We start from the raw sequence: 23678 nt of genomic DNA, 5'->3' as shown, positions 1-23678 counted from the left end.
TTGGTTTTCCATCGTCGTTTGACAGGCGTGTCTAATTGGTTGTGTAGTTGTAAAAATGAACTGCAAAAAAGTGTTGTGTATATAAGAAACAATTTAAAGCAAAATACCCAGATAGCATTGGTACTTTGATGAACCTCAAAGCGCGACTTGTATGCGCGTACCTGTGAAGTAGCTTAAAAAGCAGGTATCGGACACACAAACTGATGAAAAAAGGGAAAAACGTAGCGTACAACTGTAGAAACTAGCCATAAGATGCCGCCCCCTTAAATGATAATCGCTGGGAATCAGGATAAAGTGAAACCAGGCGCCCTACTTTCCCCAGCGCACCGCACGCAGTGACCATGTCGGCTTGGAACAAGGCGCATTTGAAGGTCATTTTAATTGGCAATTCCGGGTGAGTTTGACCGTTTAACGCCATCTGGCATTAGGATAGGCTGAGCTTGCTGTGGACTTTCGGGCGCGATTGTACTGCAGGATTTCCTTGGTCGAAGTCTCCTTAACATCTGTGAAATACGGGTCCGCTTGGAGACTTTCCGGTTCGTGTTTGTTACTTGAATTCATTTTCAATTTCCCCCCTCACGTCTCAGTCTGCGGCTATTAACCACCAAGCTAAAAGTTAAGAAAATCCGAAAACAAAGCATGGATGAAACAGTGCGCGAGGTCAGCCCAAAAATATCATGTTTTAAAATAATATTGTACAATATCAAGTTTTCCACAAAGGCGCGTGGTCAAACAGGCCAGTTCCCAAGATGTTCATTGCTGATGATATTTTTGGTTCTGACCCGGCTATGTGCAACATCACCTGGCGGTTTCTCACCATCCTCGCACTGTTTGCTTAAATGTTGAGCGTACGCAGAGATGATACTTTAATATGCATGAACGTCAAATGTAACAAAGACAAGGTGACCGACGATTAGCCATCTAAGCTGAAAGCTAAAAGTCGTATTGGTCGCAACATAAGTATCAAAATTACTCAATACTAGTTTACGATTTAATAGGACCTCGTACCCATTTCCTTTATTTTAGGTTAAATTCGGGCAATATGACGCCGTCAAAACGCAGTTATTAAAAAGATAAATCGCATCTTGCAGATTAATCTTATAAGAAACTGCATACCCAATAGCGAACAGCTATGATTCACAGACCTTTCATACCAGTAAGGGCATATTTTCGTATCCGGGTATTTTTTTTAAGTACTTTAATCAGTACCGGACTTTCGGATTTGTTAGACACCCTTTCAATCCGCTAGTGCGTCAATTAAACGGTGTGTTCACTGTAGTTTGAATTCCCGGTCCAGCCCCCTGGTCGGTCGTCCGTGTGTTTGCTCAGTAGGGTACCTAGCGCCGTGTTTACTTTCAGGGTGGGGAAGTCCTCGTTTATGAACCAATATGTGAACCATCGCTTCACCAACACGTACCGCGCCACCATTGGGGCAGACTTCCTCACGAAGGAGATCACGGTGGACGGCAGGCTGATAGTGCTGCAGGTATGAATGGAAGAGTTCTTGACCGGATTTACATGTAAGGTACCAGAAAGCTCTAACAGCCAAACTGGTAATTCACTTCCTACTGTATTGATCTTTTTTTTTTTCTTCTTAATTAGCTAAATCATACTCCGTATACAAGAGGCATTGTGCTGTAGGTAGATCACCTAAACGTGGCAAGTCCACATGCTGGTAAATTTCCCCTGACGCCTCCTTGGGGCAGATCTGGGACACTGCAGGCACCGAGAGGTTCCAGTCCCTGGGTAATGCCCTGTACCGAGGAGCACATTGTTGCCTCCTGCTGTTCGACGTGAGCTCCATGACCTCCTTCTCATCGCTCAGTGACTGGCTTAAGGAGTTCCTGGTGCAAGCTGACCCCCCAGAACCAACCAGCTTCCCCTTCGTGGTCATCGGTAACAAGACTGACCTGCGAAAGCGAGAAGTAGGTCAAGATGCACACAGCTCTACCCGTGAAGCCCGAACAAGTTTATGTTTGGCTGTGCGTGCAGTTTGATTTCTTCTATATTTTTCATAATTCATGCATCTGAAGTACAGCAAAAGCTTATGTTGAGATAACAGGACGCCCCATTTAGCTAACTTTAGCAAGACACCTAGTTTTAAAGAAAGGGGAATCTGGATGTTCTCAGATGAGGATTAGATGTTGGAGGTCAATCTTTGAAAGGACAGCAGATGCCTTAGGGACAGCATCAGTCTCAATGACAGCAAACTGGGATCCTGCAGGTTCCCCAGCGTCTGGCATTGGACTGGTGCAAGAAGGTGGGGGCCAAGTACTTTGAGGGGAGCGCCAAGGATGGTGTGGATGTGGATAAACCCTTTCAGACAGCGGCCCGTGCAGCTCTTCAGCGGGTGAGTTAAATCCAACGTCTCTGTGTATAAACCACAACACATTCTTTGGCTTGTTAAACATCCTATAGAAGGTTTACATTAGCATATTTTTCCCTTCAGTATAACACCCACACGCTGGAGAGCACTGGAAGAAATATCCAGATTAAGGTTGAACAGGTAGATGACACACCAAAAGCCCACTGTCTCTGCTGATCTCCGCCAGTCACTATGCTGGCTTTAATGACCTGGATGAAGAAGGTACCACAGCGGGGATGAAGACTAGTTCAGCTAATGGGCTGTCCATGACAAAAACTTGCTTGTTATGACCTGTCAAGTATAGTATGTGTGTGCAAAATTGTACCAGCCTGGGATAGAAGAAAATATGAAAATCAAACATGACACAGGGCAGTTGTGGGCTCCAAGCTGCAGTGCTGTGTGTAGAGATGGGTTACCCTTCTAGCCTAGAGGACATAAAGCTACTTTCCACTAGGCAAATGAAGTGGACCGGGACGTTGATGCAATTTTTGTTCAAAGAAATAAATAAATCCTGGAGAAGAGGTAGGGATTCAGCTAAAATTGCTCTCTTTCAAAACCATATGAAAATCGACAAGGAGATGGTATTTCAGTTTGTTTTATAAGTCAAGACACAAAAAGGCAATCAAGAGATGACCAACATGTAAAAATGCTTATTACAGGTAATTATATAAAAAGGCCAAGATGTCTTCTTGCTATATGAACTAATATACAAGTGAGCCACACTGGCTATGCCAATATTCCCTAACCCTGCTATCTTGCCCAAACTGGCCACCTCCCCTGTTCATGTTAAACACCCCACCCCTCCAAAAAAACCATTAAAGTAAAAAAAAAAAAAGAAAATGGAAAAAAAAAGAGTGGACTCTCCTTCTACACAGCTGGGGGGGGGGGGGGGGGCTGCAAGGATTCATACCCAAAAACTTGCAACTTAAGTCAAAGTTCATTCAGGACCACCTCACCCAGAACAAACACAGAACCGGAGATGTGTGCTGGAAGCAGAGGACAGGGAACCGGGGGAACTGCCTCGTTTATGTGCAATATGCTCATGTAGGGTTTCGGTTTGGCAAGACAAGCGCTGAAAAGGTGTAGTAAACAGTAACTGCACTCCTGACTGAGTGACCTTCAAGTCCTGTGTTTGCTCACGCAGTTGCTTGCTTTAATAGCACAAATAAAAAAAGTCCATCCTTTCTGGCTTCCTCCGAAAAAAAAATGCAATCACTCAGATTTAAAAGCATAGTGCACCCCCACCCCCAAAATGCCACTCCTCAGTACACAAACACTTGGAAACTGAGGATGAATGGTAGTTTGGAAAAAGAATAATGCACACTGAAGTACATACACTGGGGGGGGGGGGAGACTTAAAAATAGAAAAATAAAAACTACAGGCAATACATCATTGCTTGCTTTTTTAGGATTTTTGTGCCTGTTCTCTCCAAATCCTTAGCTTCATTTTCCTTTGTGGCGAAGTTCTCTCCACCTGCTCTCCTTACAGGGTAACTGCACACAGCGACGACAAAACAAGGAGATGGAATCCACAACAATGTGGTAGATTGTCATCCCCTCACCTTTTCTCTGAGAACAAGTGCTTCAAGTTGTCACTTCCTCCCTTTTGAAAGCTTCATCACTGCTGCCACCTCCTCACCCACTATGCCCTCATGCCTCCGACCAAAAGTCTGCCATCTGACAGTGAGCAAAGCTGTCCCTGTTCTCTATGAAGTCCTTCAGCTGAAATTAGCCCGAAAAAGTTTTGAAATGCAAAAAAACAAATCCAAAAATGAAAATGTAGAAAACACGTCACCATGGCTATTCCACTGTGACACGAGTGCGCATCACCAATCAATGTGCTTTTCCTTCGTTTTGCTTGAGGAAACCGAGAAATAAAAGTACTGGTTGAGAATAGGCGTCCATGGCACCAAGATGTCCTGGGTGGAGCAACAGTCTCTCTCCAGGCAGTTTTATACGCCCGTCTTTAAACGGGCTTAGCTTCAGTCGAGGCGGTGGTGTAGCTGGGCAGAGGGCGAAAAGGGACACCACCTCCCAGGTGGGGGAAGGACAGAGCAAGTAGGACCTCAGGGGCTTCACTGGTCCGAACGTGGCTTCTTGGGGCCAGCAGCCTTGCTGCAAGACAGACAGCGATTTAATGAGAGTTCACTCAGGACAACAGTCACTCCCCCACTACCACCATTCACGCTTGGACAAGGAACTCACACATCAGGGGATGAGACTGGCCTCTTGACAGCTGGTTTCCCGGCGGCACCATCTCTGCTTGATTCTAGTGACCAGAGTTTAAAAAAAACATCTCAGCACTTTCCCACAACGCAGGTCCGTTCTGAATTAAAAGCCAATTTGAAGTCACACATAGCTTATAATAAAGAGACAGGAGCACAAACAGGCAGTCTAACCTGCTGTAGATACTGCTCTGCAGACAGAAGGCTAATAGTCTGCTGCCGAGAGGAATTCTGCTCACCTTGCAGCCATCGGACCTGCGTGGCTGGGCCGTAACCCTTCTCGTTGCGTGCCGCGATGCGGAAGATAATGGCGGGCTTGGTTGTGTAGTCGATGTGGGCATTGGAGAGGCTGGAGGTCTGCACCAGGCACGCAGGGCTGGGTCCACAGTACACTCGCATAAAGGCCAGCTGGGCCGGTGCTGCAGGGGTCTTGACCTCCCCTGCCTGTGAGCTCTGGATGGCCAGGTACACAGAGTATTCCACAATCTTCCCTGACGTCACTGAGGGTGGTTCCCACGTCAGGTGGGCACCATCGGGGCTCTGGTGAGGAGCACAAGAGAATAAGATCAGAAGTGCAGACCAGTAAGGAACAGGACAACTGCACAACGGGAGGGACAAAACCAGCTGCTGACCTTGCTGATCTTGATAGCGCAGGGAGCCCCAGGAAAGCCAGGCAGGCAGGTTTTAAAGGCGGAGATCTCTGAGAAGGATCCGCGCCCACAGGCATTGATTCCAGCCACACGGAACTTGTAGGCTGTGCCGGGGTGAAGTTCTACCTTCTTCATCTGACTGTAGTCTGGAACAGCCCCCGAGTCATCCTGCGACAGGACAGGCCTCACTATGCTGAACAAGCATCACAATGACTATCAGCTAAGAATTAATAGAAGATACAAATAGACTTCAGGGCTCTCTGCTTAAAAAGTATGACAGTAAGCCAAAGTTTTCAGGTTGGATTAAGCATCCTTAACCATCCTAGTGTGTGCCCTCATCTGTAAACCAAACTGCAAAGACTCACATCAGTAACAGGCGAGTCATCCCCTGGAACATAGTAGTGGGTGACCACCATGTTTGTCACCTTGACTATCCCCACATCAAACCACTGGTTCTCTTTCTTCACAGGGGCCTTGACAGGGGTGGGAGGGGGGTTCGGCTTCTATAGCAACCCAAAGAAAAGCAAAGAGATTCCAGTGAGTTATTGCGACAGTATTTTTACACAGCAGATCAAAACCATCTTAATTCTGTACAGCACAGAACAAGACTCCTGTTCATGAGAACCTTAGTTGTGAGTCATAAGAATGGAGTCCATGTGCAGCGTATTTGCTTGCATCACTATAGAAGACGACATCTAAAAGAAACCAAAGCAGGCACAGAATAAGCTACAGGCACAAGGTAACACTCACCCCAGCTGCCGATTCAATGCCATTAGCCACATCTATCTGTGTTTTCGCTGGGGTCACAACCACCACAGGCTGAGAGGGTGCAAATGTGCTGGATGGAGCCAAAGCTGGGGGACAGCAGCAGAGGACATCGGTGGGCATGAATAATTGGAAGTCAAAGGAATACAAATTGAGAATTCACAAAATGACAGAGACGTGATGACAGCGTTTGAACAGGAAATGTGTAACAAATTTCATCAGCATAAAAAAGATGCCAGCCAGTGCAATATACACTGACTCATATCCTCACATCACACGCCGAGCCAGGTCACATTCCCATAAATTCTTGGTACCTTCTAGAAGTCTAAATAATTGCAGTGTACGTTTTGTACAGTTCTAAAGCAACTGTTCAGTTTTCTGGTGTGTGCATTTTCACCACCACAAAAAGAGGACACCATTCCCTTTAAGGCAGAGGGCTCAGTGTGTCCAGTTTTAGGAGTATGAGTGGACAGCACACCTAGACCTTTGTGCTGTCCGTCTGCTACCGCGATATACTCACTTTCAGCAGAAGTGTGCGGCAGCAGCCCCGCTACGGCGCCAGCGACTGCGGCAGCCATCTCGCTGTGCCCGTTGCTCTCCGAAGTGGGATCGTTGAGGCTGTCGGCGGGGGCCAGGCCCTCGGTGGGGAGAGCGGCCCGGGCTTCGGCCTGCTGCTGAGCGGCTGCTGCCGCAGCTGCCTGCGCCTCCTGAAGCTGATGCTGCTGCTGCACCAGTGCGGCCAGTTCCTGCTGCGTCAGCACAATGGGGATGGTGGTGGGCTGGTGGCCATCCTGCCCCGAGTCTGCCTCCCCAGCGTCTGTTGCAGAAAACGAAAGAAAGGTCTAGGCCGTGTCCATCAGCTCCGCAGGGCAGCAACCCAGTCTGATCCCTGGCACTCACTCATGACTGCCTGCTGAGCGGCCTGAAGGACGGCGTGGATGGCCAAAGCCTGAGCCTCCTCGGTGGCTGCGGCCTGCGCCGCCGCCTCAGCCGCTGCCGTCACGGCCAGCTCCTCTGGGGTGAGGCCAGTCACCATCAGGGTGGCAGACTGGCCCTCCGACATCAGCTCTGGAGGTAGGGCGAGTGCCTCGGTATCCTGCACTGGGACGGCCACGTCCTCAGACTCCGCTCCCTCAACCTGACAGCCAGGGTGCAGAGGCTGACGGGACAGCAGGAAAGGGGGGTCAACATGAAGTCATTCCAAACAAATGCCTACAAATAAGGAGTTTGGGCTCATACCTCAGTTTGCTCTTCCTGACTGGGCTGGGTCTCCATGGCAATGGGCAGAGCCTCCATCTGGCCCTCCACAGCCTCCGCCCCCTCCAGGTTGTGGCACTCCGTCTGCATGGACTCCACCTCTCCCTGTTGGGCTGCTGCAGCCTCAGCCAGCTGCTGCAGCTGCTCCTGCGTGATCTCCACAGAGACCTCCTCGCTGCCTGCCGCTGACTCCGTAATGGAGGCAATGGACTGGGGGAGACATCAAAAACAACTGGGTTAACAATTCAAAGGGAATCCCGAATTAAATACAAAAACAAAATTGTTTGAAGAAGGCCAGAAGAGTGCATCTGTTGTTAGGGACATACCGGCACAGAAGGCCCCGGGACAGGAGTGGCTTGGGTCACGGTGGTGATGGCTCTGCCCTGTGTCGTCATGGCAGCCACCACAACTGCAGATGGAGCAGGGCTAGGAAGGACATCTGTCACAGCTCCCTCTGCAGCATCGCCACTCTGTTGAGCTGTAAAGCCAAAACACATAATATATGATCCACCACAGCAGACATGGACACAAGCTTGTGTCACAGCTGAACTCAATAGTCAATTTCAAATTCAATGCTTTTTAAATTGGATCAAAATTCAAGACTGACTTTTTCCACAGAATTACCAGTTCCAAATTTTTCATAAAAATATTTTGGGGAAAATCTAGGGGGATCCAAATAAAGTAGTAGGAACTGGGGATGCAAGTTTCACTGATGAGTAGCCCTGTTTTCAAGTTATAACCAGTTTTCAGTGCAAGCTGGAAAAAGTTCCCGATTTGCACAAGACTGCATGGCTTCAGAAATTCATTGAAAATCTGGGTAGTGAAATTTTAACGAGGACCCAGTATGAAGGCAGGGAATTAATAGTTCTTCCCAGTGACTGTCACCTATTTTTGGCTTGCCCTTTTGAATGGAGGATGTACAGATTGCGGGTGGTACAGGGCAAAACTGCAGATGGCACAGGGGGGTGGGTCACAGAACCAAAAATAACACAAAAGACAAAAGGATGGAAACGCAAATATAATTAGAAAGTTGTTCAGAATCACTTGGCCTTGACCTTAAATTCTGAAAATACTCGAGACATTTTCTGACTTAAGGTCCCTGCATAGGAAAGCGGCACAAAGAGCATTTCAACCTCACCCCCTCCCCAGGACTGTACCTGAACCTTCAGCAGTCTCCATGCTGCAGGTGGCTGTAGTGGCCGTGTTGGTGGTTCCGGTCTCGTGGGTCTCGCAGGGCGGGTTTGAGCACACCCTCTGGACAGTCCCATTCTGTCCAGAACCCATGCCGGACGAGGCCACCGTGGCCGTGTTGGTGGTTCCGGTCTCGTGGGTCTCGCAGGGCGGGTTCGAGCACACCCTCTGGACAGTCCCATTCTGTCCAGAACCCATGCCGGACGAGGCCACCGTGGCCGTGTTGGTGGTTCCGGTCTCGTGGGTCTCGCAGGGCGGGTTCGAGCACACCCTCTGGACAGTCCCATTCTGTCCAGAACCCATGCCGGACGAGGCCACCGTGGCCGTGTTGGTGGTTCCGGTCTCGTGGGTCTCGCAGGGCGGGTTCGAGCACACCCTCTGGACAGTCCCATTCTGTCCAGAACCCATGCCGGACGAGGCCACCGTGGCCGTGTTGGTGGTTCCGGTCTCGTGGGTCTCGCAGGGCGGGTTCGAGCACACCCTCTGGACAGTCCCATTCTGTCCAGAACCCATGCCGGACGAGGCCACCGTGGCCGTGTTGGTGGTTCCGGTCTCGTGGGTCTCGCAGGGCGGGTTCGAGCACACCCTCTGGACAGTCCCATTCTGTCCAGAACCCATGCCGGACGAGGCCACCGTGGCCGTGTTGGTGGTTCCGGTCTCGTGGGTCTCGCAGGGCGGGTTCGAGCACACCCTCTGGACAGTCCCATTCTGTCCAGAACCCATGCCGGACGAGGCCACCGTGGCCGTGTTGGTGGTTCCGGTCTCGTGGGTCTCGCAGGGTGGGTTCGAGCACACGCGCTGCATGCCCATGCCGGACGAGGCCACCGTGGTCGTGTTGGTGGTTCCGGTCTCGTGGGTCTCGCAGGGTGGGTTCGAGCACACGCGCTGCATGCCCATGCCGGACGAGGCCACCGTGGCTGTGTTGGTGGTTCCGGTCTCGTGGGTCTCGCAGGGCGGGTTCGAGCACACCAAGGTGACCGTGCCAGGAGCATCCCCTGCAACTGCTTCTGCACCAGCAGGCTGCTCAGAGGTGGGAGATGCCAGGATGGAGACAGGCAGGTCCTGCACAGGCTGGGCCTCCACTCCACTGGGTGTTGTTATCAGAGTCACCTGGGTAGGCTGGTTCAGAGACTGCATTTGGAAAGAGATGGGAAGCCCAAACATTTAACACAACCAATCAGTCACTAACAAGCCACCCCATCACCTTTCCTGACAGAGTGACTGCTAAACGAGCATCACCTGCATGGTAATGGTCGGAGTGGGCAGCGGAGAGGCCGATGTGAGGCTGGTCTGGGCAGCGGACACAGTGATGGCAGCCGGGTTAATGATCTGGCTAGACAACGTGGCAATGGTTCCCAGAGTGGTGATGGGTGTGGCCAGCGATGCATTAGCGCTGACTAAGTTGCCACCAGCCAGGCTGCTTGACACTGTGCCAGTCACGGTGCCCAGTGTCGTCACTCCTGAGGGGACACACACAGAGGTGCATCACAGGTCATGACAGACAAGCACAGACACAGGCCACTATTTCAGCTCCTCCTACTTACCAGTTGTCCCTTTCACTACCAGCGTGGTTACAGTTGGCTTGACAGTTGACATAGTGACCGGGGTAACAAGTCTGACTCCACCCATGGGAACAGTTCGCAGGATAGTGCCCGGCTGCCCTGGTGCTCCCTTCAGAACAACCTGTGTGGAAGGCAACTGGCTTCATATGAAAACATTCACAGACACGAGATCAGTCCTTCCTGTATCTGGTGGTAGTGTTGTGGTCAAGACCGCCTAAACCGAGACCAAGACATTGCCGAGGCTGGAGGGTATCAAAACCAAGACACTACTGAGACTTGAGGGTACCAAGACCAAGACACACCAAGGCGAGACCAAGACCAAGACCGAAAACAGATTAGGGCTAGAATCGACATCACGTTACTCAGATCAACTGTAAAGAAAAAAGGCATTGCTGTAAAGTGTCTTTACACGTTAACATGAATTTGATTTATCCTTTCAATTATATTGTCCATGTCTCATTTAAAATCTCCCAGATTTGTCAGTTACGAGGCCTGATGGAAAATAATATTCTCAGCAACCTCCTATAACCTCCTAAACTCCTATAACCGTTTTATCAGACCTCGTCAAGGGAAAGAGATGGGATACACCGGAAAGATGTTCATATTAAGTCTCTTATACCAGGGACAGAGGCCTCGGGTAAGCTATGAATATGGCTTTGTAATGATCCCTTGCTTTGAATTGAAGAGAATGAGCCTCCAGATTGACTTGCACCTCCAAGACCGTTTTCTCTACTGAATGTAAAATACCTCATTTATTTGAATTATAACTATGCTATAGACTATGTTGTATCCATTAATAGATAAACTGGAATTGTCCCACTGTAGTCTTTACACTTCGATATCAACATCACTAAAACTACTTACCATATAGCATAGAACGAATGCTAGCTTAACACAATGCCCATAGACAGATGCTATATAAAATCAGTGATGATTTATTATGTCAAATAACACCACTGTAATAATTAAACAATACACCCACACAGTAGTCTCCATCAAGGTGGTTCGACAAAATCGGCATACAGCAGAATGTTTCTTTTTCTGGGACGTTTTGCAAATATACTCTTTGTGCTCTGTAAAGCCAAAGTTGATTACTGCCGACTTCACGGACATTTCTTTGCCGACTTCGCTGTGATGCGATGTGTATGATGTGTGTGGACTGTGAAGCGCTGGCAGTGTCCATTGAGAAAATGTATACAATGTAACTTTTTTTAAAATAGATGCATCTGACTGGTTGCATTGAGGAGCGTAATAAATAATACTGTTCTGTGAGGATGGCCGTTTTCTCTTCCCCCCCCCCCCCCCCCCCCCCCATCCCATCGAGATCCCTGTGTCCAAGACCAAGACTGGTCGAGAACTACAGCACTATCAGGTGGTGAAATTCTCCCCATTTCTGACAGCTTCTTAGGATTGGCTGGACCCAGTCCAGCAGCAGCACAAAATCATCCCCACTTCTTGAGCATTTTGTCTCATATTGCAAATTTTCACAAAAATGTGAGGAAAAAACAATGCGTTGGACTTATGTGCAAGGTTTCTGTGTGAAAAGTATCAGATGAGTGTTCAACAAAAAGCATACAATTTAAAATAAATCAATCAATAAATCGGACTTGGTGTGCAAAGGCCTTTACGCTGCGTTTTCATGAGCAACAAGGGCACGACATTCATTTATCAAGACACATGAAATTACTAAGGGAAGTAGGAACCAGAACCAAGACAGAGAAGATGCTGCTATTTAACAAGCAGAGACACACATACCTAAGAAAGAAAGAATAATTATTGCTGGTTCAATAACCTGAATTAAAAGCCTTAAAAGCTTAGAGCATCTCCTCTGAACTCCTACCGGGCCAACCAAAACCATCACTCACACACACACACACACACACACACACACACACACACACACACACACACACACACACACACACACACACACAAAGCAGCGTTCCAAAAGGACAACACAACAAATACCCTACTCCAGAGAGATGTGAACATCCCCTCATTCTCAGGAGGTGTTACCTGAGTCAGGCCCTGTTGCCCAGGCCCCGTGCCAAGCTTGGGCACAGCAGTGATGATTTTGCCTGGGGTCCCGGTGCCAGGCGTCATCATTTTGGTGGTAATAAGAGTGATGGGGGTCTTGAGGCCTGCGGTGTTGGTCACACCTGTTTTGCAGACAGACACAGCTTATGAGCTTCTTAAGGGTCAAGCCCATTTTCCTGGGAGCCCAGAAGGACCAAGGTGGCTGACCTGAGGCCCCGGACTGGGTCACGATGGCCGACATCGGGATGGTCTTGATGATGGTGGTGGTGCCTGGTTTGGTGTTGGTCGTAGGCGACACACTGCTGATCCCCAGAATGGTGGGCTTGTTGCCAGTGCCGCCGGCCTGAGTGGTGGTGATTATGGTGGCAGGTTTGCCATCAGCCGAAGTCACCAGCTTCAGGATGGTGCCGGCTGGAAGGGGACCCTTAGTCTGAAATGATAATCAGTAAATTAGAAAGTGAAGTGGTTTTATTCCATATTAAGAACATGGAAAACCATGCTGCATTCACCTTGCTTTGGCAGGTTTGTTTTCATAACTAACTACATCAACACTCACCTGTATAATCTGAGTAACAGGGCTCGAGGCGGCCTGCCCTGTCACAGCTGTAGTCTGCACCGGTTTTGTCTGCACCATAGACATGACCTTCCCAAGGTTTGATATCTGGAAGAGGAACATTGCCAACTAAGAATATGTAACAGGGGTTAACAGCTCGGAGCCTAGTGGCTTTCAGACCAAAGATAAGAGCAAAATACACCTGAATAGCAGGTGTGCCAGCAGGCAATATTACACCCCCTTCCCCTTACCAGCGTTCCTCCCCCTCCCATTGTGATGGGACTCTTGACAAGCGTGATGGTCTTGGTAACTCCGCCCACCACGGTGGTGACGACCTGGGCCTGCTGAGCCACGGTGACCGTGCCGGACTTGTGCACAGTGATGATGGGTCGTGAGGGCGTGCCAGGGGCGGAGCCAACAGGCGTGCCCACCTGGGCTGCTGCAGTCTTCAGCAAATGGGTGGCTGGGTTGCTGACCTGTCAAGATAGCAAAAAGAATGAGAAATTAAACAATCACGCACGAATCATATAGAAAACAAAGAAAAAAATTAACAATCCCTCAGTGTAAAATTCAACATGAGCTCCTTAAAACAAAGCTGATGCCAAGTGATCATACATCAAAAAAACGACCAAAATTAACACATCCCCAATAACTTACCATAACAGGTGAGGCTACCTTGACGGTCGCAGGAAGCGTGGTAGATCCCGGGGTTATAGCCATCGTTTTGACCATCGTGGCACTGGCCGGGACATTCAGCACTGTGGCCCCCGGGGAAGGTGGAATCTTTTGCGTGGCAGCCGCCGCTGCAGCTAAAGCAGCCATGCCGCTCATCTGGGGGCTGCTCCCTATTGGCTGGAGCAAACAGGAAACAAGAAAAACCTCAGCCACTTTTGTGAAACATCCCACAGTCACCAGGTGAACATTGAAGCCGTAAGACAAAACAGCCCCAAAGAGACGGGCCACATTTGTGCCACATGCCATACCGTGCCTTGGGCGTTCTGGGCGGGCACGACCATGCGGACACCTGGGAGAGAGGTGACCGTGACAGGGGACTTCACGGCCTGATTGGCCTGCCGCACAGTGACAATGGAGGCTCCAGTACCGGACTGTGGCGCTGCCACCTTCAGGATTGCTGGGGAAATATATCATGTCTTAAAATAGGGGTTTTCTTGACATCAGGTGATAGTCAGATGCAAGCACTACAGGGGACTGGAAGCCTACCAGGGCCCCGAGTTGTGGCAGCAGCCAGGGGGCTACTGGGCAAGGTGGGCAGGATGGGCAAGCTGGACGCCGTGGGGGAGGCTGCCTGGGGCACCGGGCTGACGTGTGGCAGGTTCTGTGCAGCGGGGGCTGCCGCCGCAGGGGCAGGGCTCTTGGGCGAGTTGGTGGGCAGCGAGGGGGCTGGGTTGACGGCCGGGGAAGCGGTGGCAGCAGGAATGTCGTACTTCTGAAGCTGCAGCAGGTAGGTGTCGGCGGTGGACACAGTGCCCCAGCTCACCTCCAGGGAGGTGGTGTTGGCACGCACAAGCTGTACACGGGACGGAGCAGGCGGCCTCTCTGCCGGGAGACACAGCGCACACAGTCTGAGTATTTCACTGCTGTCCGGGCTTTCAGACCAACTGTGACTCATCCATATTATAAATATGGCAGGGAAAAGGAAAAAAAAAAAAAAAAACTCACCCGTCTCCAGGTACCAAAGGTCTTTGCAGCACACCTGATTGTTCCAGGCCTTGCGATAGCCATCACGACCGCTCCACACATACAACCGGGAGTTGATGGCCACAGAGCAGTGACCAGCACGGGCCCGGGGGATGTTATCTTCAAGAGTGTCCATTAGGACCTGCTCCCAGGACATTGAGTCTAGAAAAGATGCAGCAATGGCAGCAGCCCCAAATTTTAAGACTGACTACAGCATATTTAACATACAGTAGAAGTAGCAGCCGATTTGCATGAAGGTGAGCGGGTACCCGGCAACTCCACATCTCTCCCTCATATGCACCGATCAAAACCGATATGGGCACGTACCCAAATTCAGACAGGCCAGTGTGTTTGTGCACTTCCATTCCTTCTCATGAGTGGCCACCTTCACATCATCCATCACCAGAGGAACCCATCCTCCAAACACAAACATCCTTAAAGAAAGGGGGAGGGGAGATGACTCATTCGTAATGCTAAACCAGACCATGTCATTCAAACTAGTAGCCTTCCTTCAACTTCACAGAGCCAATTCACTTGACAGTGCGAGGAGATTGGATATAAATGAATCCTGAGACAGCTACTAGGCACCAACTGGCCGAGAAAGAGGCTCACTTGTTTGTAACGATGGTGGCAGAGTGGAGACTGCGGGGCAAAGGTGCTGTGCCGTTCACTGATGGCTTGTTCCAAGTGAGAGAAGCTGCAGGACAGAAGAAAAGGTTTCACATGTCAGCCCTACAACCAGCACCGCAACCGAACTGTGTAGCCTACCCAGCTAAACTCACCGATGTCCAGAGTCCAGAGGTCGCCCAAACGGCAGCCACTCATGCCCCCGTATATAACTAGACGCGACTTCCCGCTTTCTTTCTCGGTGTAGACCACAGCTGTGTGGCTCTCCCGGGGTGGTGGCAGCACACCGTAGGTGATGGGGATGTCCCAGCCCACCACATTGGAGCCTGGCCGCATCTCCAGGGTGTACAGGTCATTCAGGTATCTGGGCCCAAAAGGGATGATGTTACTAACTCAACACACACAAAAAATCTAAAGGCTTCTTTAAACCAGGGGTTTTTAACCAGAGGTCCACAGAATATATTCAGGGAGAATAGTATGTTCTAGTGTGCTCCCCTCCCCCGACCCCAGTACATTTTCATTTGCAGGTCCTGGTGAAGAACAGTTTTAAAAAGCTATAGCTCAGTGATAAAAGTAACGTGCACGAACACAAGCATTTAGTCTCACTAAGCTACTTTTTGAGTGATGTACATGTTCTTAGTAACAAATGAAACAATTTAAATTGCAAGCAACAAACAGAACAGCAGGTCCACGGGAATAACATTAAGGTTTGTGGTTCGAAAGTACATTATCCCCCAGCATATCTGCCACAAGGCAAATTAAGGTCCGAGACCAATGTAAAGACTGTACCTGGGAATATTATTTTTGGGGTCTTCACTGTCATTGGCCAGCCCCCCAAACAAATAGCACTTGTTCCCCACCAGGGAGAAGCTGTGACCCAGGCGGGGGCAGGGAGGGGGCCCATTTTTAGGCGATTTAGGCTTCAGCTTCTTCCATTCCCATCGGCTGGCCTGGAAGAGAGACATCCCTATCATCTACTCACTGAACTAACAACACCACGCCCATGTTATAACCAGTGATGACTTCAGCTGATATCAAACATTTGAATTGGGGCCAATCCAAGCATTTTTTTAAACTGGTCGATGCCAGCTACAATTTAATCCATTTAATCTCCAGTGCATCAGATTGCAAAAAGCCTGAGGCCCATGGCCTGAAACTACAAAATTTTGAGATGCCAGCCTTGTGGAAATTTTTAAAACCTGTCTACAATGTTTACAACATCATCCTTTTGAGAGTTAATAATAGTTTTATTTAATACAACCAAGCTAATTAAGCACTTCAGTGACACACACAGACTGAGGGGCAGGTGCTCAAATAGGGGGGTCTTCCCAACCAGTATCCCCCCCCCCCAAGTGAATTATCATGCTATTGGGGGGGGGGCTGTACATTTTCACAATTGGGAGATTTACCATGATTATCAATCATTTTAAAACAGCACTTAGATCATTAAATAGTGGGGCACTTTCATTTGTTCAGGCAAAAAGGGACACGCCCATTACACAGAAATATAAAGCTAAACAGACCAAAGTATTACTGACACACCAGCCCCATCCAACATTAACTAAGATAAAATATAAATGGAAATGAAGGTTAAGGAACAAAGGCCCGCTATCTCCAAGAAGACAGACACCACCTAACAGAGCATGGAAAATTCTTACAAGTCACAGTAAAGTGCTTTGTGAGAAACCAGCCATTAAGATTCCCCATACAACGTGTGACCGAACATACTTTATAAGACATTTAATTATTCAAGGGAGTCCGTACCTGCAGCTCGTAAAGATCGTTGCTGTATTTGCCATACTCCACCATGCCTCCAAATACCAGGAGCCGGGTACCATCGCAAACAAAGCCATAGGCGGCGCATCCTGGCGGGATATCACCACGCACCGCTGGAATAAACCACTGGTTTGTGGCTGGAAAAACAAACAAAGGTCACTTTCCACCACCTGTTTGCACATATAGAAAGTAAATATACATTGCGAAAGGGCGGGGATTCACGTGTTTTATGTTGTGTGCAATGTATAATCTGAAGGGGGAAAAAATTACATTCTCTTTACACTCAATTTGACATTGGTGGTCTTCCTTGAACTCATTAAAAAGTAGGATGAGTCTTGCCGTGCCATCTTTGGTATCACTCAATCCAAGGCTGAGCTACATCTTTCACATACTGGATAACTATAGTCATCTTACATTAAAGCTTGCTTCTACTGCCATCTACAGCCATATTTAACCAACAAATTCTTTGCTGTGACTTCCTGAATACTAAAAGCCAAAGCCAACATTTCCCTCTCCCACAAATAAAAACAATGCTCATATTAGGGCTACAGGGTGAAAAATGCAATGTGATTTTTTTGCGATAAATATTGTCCATCCATCCATTTTCCAAACCGCTTATCCTAGCGAGTCGCGGGGGGTCCGGAGCCTATCCCGGAAGCAATGGGCACAAGGCAGGGAACAACCCAGGATGGTGGGCCAGCCCATCACAGGGTACACTCACATCTATGGGCAATTTGGTAACTCCAATTAACCTCCGCATGTTTTAGAACTATAGGGGGAAACCAGAAAACCCAGGGAAAACTCCACCGGGAGAACATGCAAACTCCACACACATCAAGCAATGGCAGACTCGAACCCTGGTCCCAGAGATGTGAGGCAACAATACTAATCAGCGCACCACGATGCCACGCCTCTATGTAACACTTTCCCTCCACAGCTTTGCATTTAAAAGTATAACAATTAAACCACAGTTATTATACATTTGGCTTACACATTTCTACATAAAGACTGGCCTTAGGGTTTAAGCAGCAAGCAATTTTCAAACTAATGACTTGCAGTCTTAGCAATGGAGAATTTTCAAATTAAAGACAGTGGTTTGGATCACATTACGCTCCGGTATGCAATATTTCAACTATTTTTTTAAAAAGCAGTGCTATTCCATTATTTTGAATCTCCCAAGATATAGTTTTGCTGAAAGGAAATATCACGGTTTGTTGTGCTGCCATTATACTGCACAAACATAAATAGTAGTTTTACTAAGAAATACATTTTTGTTCGTAAATGTGTAATAATTAAATGTAAATGTAAACACAAAAGTAGGAAGAGTTTCCATGCATTAACTCTCTCACAAACATGAGAAAATACCATATACTGCGGAATAATGGCCGGCATAAAGAATTTCCACCCCAACCTAATCACAATCCAGCTGGCTAAAGTCCTTTTGATGTAACAATTCCATATGCATAACATGCAATGTCGATATTAATATTGTACATCGTACAAGCCTAGCAGACATGCAAATTTCACTTATGTATCAATAATGAGCAGTCTGTACAAATGTCAACACCATAACTGCTCATTAATGAAAGTTACAAATGGATCTAATCTAACTTCACAATTCTTTGGACCATCAAACCCCTAGGACCCATTACCCTAAATTCTTGACTGATTGCTCCTTAAATCGTTTGACACTTCAGTGAACAATGAAAGGCCGAGCTTGTGCTACACGCCTGGCAAAAACCTGACTTTTGCGGTAAATATGTGGCCCATTCCGGAACTCCGCACAAGAGTGTCGTTACACTTCTGAGACCACAAAAGAGAACATTTGTACTCCAAGTACTGATCTACAGCTGTCAGCTGTTCATAGAAGTTCTTGGAACATCCTGCTCTCCGTTTAAGCTTCGAATAAACCCTACATGCATATAGGTATTATTCTTCCTAAATACGCCTATCTTAAAATGCAGCATAGCTAATGGACAGCTGCTCTGGAAAGATGTCATTCAACCAACAGCACACCATATCCTATGGTGAAAAGCCAGAGGATGTAAATGACAAAAATATTACTGCATCAAATGCTTAAATTACAGATTTGAGCTGGTGTTATTTAGGAATGTTTAATCACATCTTAAATTGCAGAATGTTGTTCAATGGTGGTTACCTCCTGGAGGAGCTAATAAAAGCATCATTCATTCTCACATCAAATCAACTGGGGTTATTTCAAAATAAAGCTGCCTCCTTTAGCAAGAGACAGGAAAGGACATGACAACACTATAATTATCAACAGGATCCCAAAGTGAAATTAAGTTAAAGTGACTGGCATTTTTGACACACCACAGCACACAACAAAGAAATGTGTTCTCTGCATTTAACTGATGCATGTAATTCAGCGCCCAGAGAGCAGTGCTTGGTGGTAGTACCTTGCTGAGTGTACCTCAGTGGTACCTTGCTGGTCGAGGATTCAAACCAGCAACCTTTCAATCACAAGTGCGACTACCTAACCATTAGGTCTGTATCTCTGCCAGGCAAGACTGGCATTACATGCAAGCACACAGCAACTACACTTTAGATGATATTCAGGTATGCCAACAAAAGCATTTTTTTAAATAAACTGTATTCTGCTAGATACAGCACACTTTAGCAGCATTCTAAATAAAGCGCAAGAGAATAACCTTTACCCCCAAGTTCAGAACAGGGAAACAGGGCAGACTGGAATCAATGCCGACTGCTCCAGCTTCAATGCATTAGTGATATGTGCAGATTAACAGCAGAATTAGGTCTGTGCATAGACTAATATGCTCACAAGCAAAATGATAAACAGCTCGGACAACCGAGAGACCACACCTGCTATTACAGCAACAGCATACAATTTTAATACCTGGAGGTGGAAAATCCTTTACAGGTACTTAATTTCACAGAAATAGCCAGCAAAATAATAAAATTAGAAACGCATCACTTCGGAAACTTATCCGACGTATGAGATGCATGTCATTGCACGCACGTTTACTTAAGGCCTAAAGTACATACTTTAGGCTTTATTTTTTCGTAAGAAATTACGGCTGGCTTGAAATCAAAGCCATCTAACGAGAGTATGTGAAATCTTGCTAAAATTAATTCAATATTAATTATTAACGCCACTCTGCATAAAATCAAGTACTTAAACATTAGAACACCCGCCTCATCGCCGAAAGAGGGCGGCACTCGCAGGATGGTATTGCAAGCCAGGCCGCTCACGCGACTATAAAATTTGTACTTAAATTATAATTTTGTATAAAATGGCTTGTAAACACCCGACACGCCGAGAATAAACTATAAAGCTATGGGTAAAATCGCCACACACCACCGCAGCGGCATTAGCCATCGTACTAGCTGGGCGGCGTTTCAGTCGCGCGCAAAATCGTCAGGCGGCACATTCAAACGAGGCCAGTCAAGACAGCCGGCAGCCAAAATGGCGCCGCAGCCCCAGCTCGCATATTACCTACCGGCCGCCGGCAGCCTTGACAGATTACGGTAAAGCCGCCAACGCGACAGCTATAAACGGTTAAACTCGTGGATTTTATGGGAGGTTAAATACGCGGCCAGCGCATGTGGGTGGCGTCCAGTCCGCGCGCGCTGCGTAGCTCATTTTTTTTTCTTTTGCGCGCCATTTTTCTTTGTATTTCACTCCTTTCCCAGAACCCCCGAACTAACAAGGTGGCTAACGCCACAATTGAAATGCCGACAAATCTAAAGCTGTTAACCACGAAAGTACAAAACACAACGATACACTTGCCTGCATGCAAAAAACGAGTACTGACATGATTTCCTTTGAAGGAAAACGACTTAAATTATGCACTGCAAACTGAGCGACTTAGTCTGCAGACTTAAACCCGGTAACGGATTATCACAAATCCATCTCCTCTAAATAGTAGGGTCTCCCAAAAGGTAAGAATGCTAAGCATTAGTAATTTACAAACGTCTACCTGAACGCGTTCTCCTGGTGGTAGCTTTTAGCACAGTTAGCCCCAAGCGTAGGCAATTTGATATCTGAAGTCTTACCTGTGTTGTAGACGTGCAGCTCGTCCACGATGCCTTCGTTTCCCCCACCGAAAACCACCATCAGCTCCTTGATTGCTACCGCCCGGTGTCCGTGCCGAGGCCGGGGCACCGGGCCGGACCAGCCAAGGACCCGTTTCCAACGCGGCTGCAGGGCGCCAGGCACCGCGCAACCAGTAGAAGACATAGTCGCTTGGGGGAAATAAAAAAATAAAGGGTTTTGAAAAATAAGCGAAAAGCAAAACGCTAAATTTAAGTTAGAAGATAAGATCCCAGCGAATGAATAAAATACAATGCCGACACGAGAAATAAGCGGCAAGGAGGAAAAGCGCCTCCAAGAATATATTTAGAAACCCACAGAAGCGCTGGTCTGTGGCTTCTGGATATCCAACAAAACATATAAAATTTATATCGAATTAAACAGAACCGGGGGCTAAGAAACCCAGGGGTGCCGCCATTTTAGCGCCACTTTACAGGAGCCGGCTCGCCCAGGAATAAAGCCCTTCGCCGCGGAGAGCAAAAAACAAAAATATCCAGGATCTCGGTATTTCCAGGTGCATATGAATAATAGCACGCACACACACTCTCCAAAAAACTGCATGCTAAATAAAGAAATCGAATATTTCGACTCCGGAGCCGAAGCAGTGCCACTCCATGGGAGCCGCCATCTTGTAACCAAACAAACCGACTCCCCCAGCCTAAAAATGGCGGACTAAAAATAATAACAATCACAGAAAACGGAAAGAATACAGCTAAACCGAAAATGTCTCGCATACTATTAAATACGAAATGTAAATAGTTCGCAGGTGGATTTTATAATGGGGACACAGAAATGTGGACCGCATTATTGCTCCTAAAGTAAGCATTTGTTCATGGGGGGTGTTTTCATGCCTCTCTGGGAGCCGCCATCTCACCCGGGCGTGCAGACCAACAATCACACTCGCTACAAAAATTATCACATCGCCTCCCCAACTTCAACAAAAATAAAATAATTTTAAAATCTTCAGAACGTTCATTGCAACACGCATGCGTCACGCCATTACAATATGGTAACTGTTTGGTGTTACAAACTTGAAACTTTACGCACTACAGATTCTTTCAGACGATTAATGACTCAGTTAGCCGTATAACGAACACAGGGGTTATCTGCATTACTGCACAAAATTAATTTCTTTCATTTTCACTTTGCTCCGGTGGAAGCAGCCATCTTGTCGACTAAACAGCCCGTTTTGCTACATCCCTAAAGAAAAATGGCGGACGCTTTTACCCAACCAAAAACGGAATTAATATCATTACTATATTTTGCTGGTAAGGGAAAACACTTACTTTCACGTCAGTATTTCCGCAGGGCGATTTTGGGCCGGACCTTTAAAAATGCAACCCGACTGTTTTTGTTTTACTGAGAAGTATCCCCTCTCATGCCTTTCTGGAAGCCGCCATCTTCTTGACACCCCCTCCAAAAAAAACCTCTGAAAAACCCACAACAAATATGGCGCCGAGGAAAAGCTTGGACTCTTTAACTCGTTACGGCCGTGACGGGACGTGACCCACCCTAACAGGGGTATGCCTGCGAGTGGAAATGCTTGGATGCGCACGTATTAGTCATTTTACTTGTCCATTTTAAATAGACATATTTAACTATTTAATACAGTGGCGAGCAAGTGGGGGTAGGACGGAAAATAGCTGGAACCTGTCACTCCCTGCGCCCCCTCCCAAGCCTATGAAGAAGAAGAAGGAAAATAAATTAAAACAAAAAAAAAAATACAGAAAATGGCGATGTGGATGCACTTTGCATATAAAACATTTAGGGAGACACCGCCCCCATACACATACACACACACACACACACACTGACTCACTTACTGTAATTATCCGACTTTTATACATATATTGTATTAGCTGTAATTGTGAGAGGCTTGCTTAGTCGTGGTTGGTTTTCTTTTATTTAAATGTAAAAGATCGTTACTAGTGTATGTACATGTAGTACATGTTTATGGAGCCCCACCGGGAAGCAGCGAGCACCGAAAGCAAAGCCTTTACTAGGTGACGCGGTAAAAGTGTCATGGCTCTGATGTACTGCGGCAGATGTGGGGGCAAATGACCGGAACAGCTAAAAAGTGCGGAAGGGATGTAGTAGGTTTAGTTTGTTTTGAGAAAATCTACAGACGCCAGTTCAGCGGAACATTTGTGGATAAAGGATGCCGGACAAGCTGAGAAAGATTCTTCAGAACTGAATTTTCCAGTAATTCATATCTTCTTGCAGTCAGTTTGGACAATAAGTTTTATATTTCTTTATTTTAAAAAATACTGCTTTATTTCATAATCACCATTCCACCGCTTTCTTAATATGCATTTTGTTCTGTTAGTATACAAGAATTTTAAATAAATTGTAGTTGTTTAAAACCTCTTTTTTGGCATTGGCTATTTGCAAGAAGTTGTGTATTGTGACATAACTGGCTAAAACTTCCTATGGTGGTCTGCATGAATGCACTGTGTATGTAACTATAGCGGTGCTTAAAATAGAAAAATGGGTCAGTTACATATCCTTTAGACAAAATGTCTAAAAACCTTTCGCTTACGAGGGATTTGCGTTCTTCTTAAGTCATCAGCAAATAAGCGGTCGTCTTTGCTTATTTCTCAAAACTCATAATAGTGGCTGGATCTAGAATAGAATAAAACAGAATAGAATGCCTTTATTGTCATTTACAAGGTAGCAAGTACAATATTCAGTCTTTGAGTGGTTCCAACTTGTTCTATGAAACATACAGACATGTTTACTGGGGAGAGTGAGGGTTGAAGTTGGATCCCTGGATCAGCAATGTTGTCAGCACCCCAAAGTTGTTTTCAGGGTTAGAAGCCAAACTCAAGGGCCCACTGGTGAGGTAATCACTCAAGAATCCATCTCTACTTATAATTTCCACCTGTAGACACAGTCAATCA

The 23678-nt window shown here is 47.2% G+C and overlaps 2 protein-coding genes across 5 annotated transcripts; one reads left to right on the top strand and one right to left on the bottom strand.

Moving 5' to 3' along the window:
• The first annotated feature begins 215 nt into the window (after positions 1-215).
• On the top strand, positions 216-3217 carry si:dkey-13a21.4 (uncharacterized protein LOC494576 homolog). Of its 2 annotated transcripts, none has more exons than XM_049022802.1 (5): positions 216-394; positions 1360-1486; positions 1707-1982; positions 2225-2350; positions 2450-3217. In XM_049022802.1, the coding sequence occupies exons 1-5, from the start codon at positions 342-344 to the stop codon at positions 2540-2542; spliced, it is 675 nt and encodes a 224-aa protein (XP_048878759.1). In that variant the 5' UTR covers positions 216-341; the 3' UTR covers positions 2543-3217. The 2 variants fall into 2 exon arrangements, with proteins under 2 accessions (XP_048878759.1, XP_048878761.1); XM_049022804.1 differs by having other exon boundaries at positions 221-394; positions 1707-1925.
• LOC125747492 (host cell factor 1-like) lies at positions 2945-22389 on the bottom strand. 3 transcript variants are annotated; one of them, XM_049022799.1, is made up of 28 exons: positions 22065-22386; positions 20742-20930; positions 16695-16843; positions 15720-15880; positions 15086-15294; positions 14916-15000; positions 14631-14737; positions 14286-14465; positions 13827-14162; positions 13589-13737; positions 13263-13457; positions 12857-13081; positions 12609-12713; positions 12260-12482; positions 12032-12174; positions 9998-10136; positions 9693-9913; positions 8420-9584; positions 7589-7740; positions 7245-7472; positions 6906-7164; positions 6526-6822; positions 5991-6094; positions 5606-5743; positions 5223-5408; positions 4830-5130; positions 4571-4634; positions 2945-4480 (listed from the first exon to the last, which is right to left on the bottom strand). In XM_049022799.1, exons 2-28 carry the CDS (start codon positions 20923-20925, stop codon positions 4441-4443), a joined length of 5745 nt encoding a protein of 1914 aa, XP_048878756.1. In that variant the 5' UTR covers positions 20926-20930; positions 22065-22386; the 3' UTR covers positions 2945-4440. The 3 variants fall into 3 exon arrangements, with proteins under 3 accessions (XP_048878756.1, XP_048878757.1, XP_048878758.1); XM_049022800.1 differs by lacking the exon at positions 22065-22386 and having other exon boundaries at positions 20742-21980; XM_049022801.1 differs by lacking the exons at positions 2945-4480; positions 4571-4634; positions 4830-5130 and having other exon boundaries at positions 5311-5433; positions 22065-22389.
• Between the last annotated feature and the right edge of the window lie 1289 nt (positions 22390-23678).

The sequence above is a fragment of the Brienomyrus brachyistius genome, chromosome 8, assembly GCF_023856365.1.
Source record: "Brienomyrus brachyistius isolate T26 chromosome 8, BBRACH_0.4, whole genome shotgun sequence".
Lineage (NCBI taxonomy): Eukaryota > Metazoa > Chordata > Actinopteri > Osteoglossiformes > Mormyridae > Brienomyrus > Brienomyrus brachyistius.
This window is presented reverse-complemented; position numbering and strand designations above follow the sequence as displayed.

Bases quoted from the DNA above. Each gene is read 5' to 3' on its own strand.
- si:dkey-13a21.4 (XM_049022802.1), top strand. From the start codon at position 342: ATGTCGGCTTGGAACAAGGCGCATTTGAAGGTCATTTTAATTGGCAAT. The intron at 1,983-2,224 runs GTGCGTGCAGTT...GGGATCCTGCAG, and splicing joins GAACAAGTTTATGTTTGGCT to GTTCCCCAGCGTCTGGCATT. The intron at 2,351-2,449 runs GTGAGTTAAATC...TTTTCCCTTCAG, and splicing joins CCCGTGCAGCTCTTCAGCGG to TATAACACCCACACGCTGGA.
- LOC125747492 (XM_049022799.1), bottom strand. From the start codon at position 20,925: ATGTCTTCTACTGGTTGCGCGGTGCCTGGCGCCCTGCAGCCGCGTTGG. The intron at 15,295-15,719 runs GTACAGTCTTTA...TTTTGGGCCCAG, and splicing joins CCCAAAAATAATATTCCCAG to ATACCTGAATGACCTGTACA. The intron at 15,001-15,085 runs GTGAGTTTAGCT...TCTGTCCTGCAG, and splicing joins CCTCTGGACTCTGGACATCG to CTTCTCTCACTTGGAACAAG.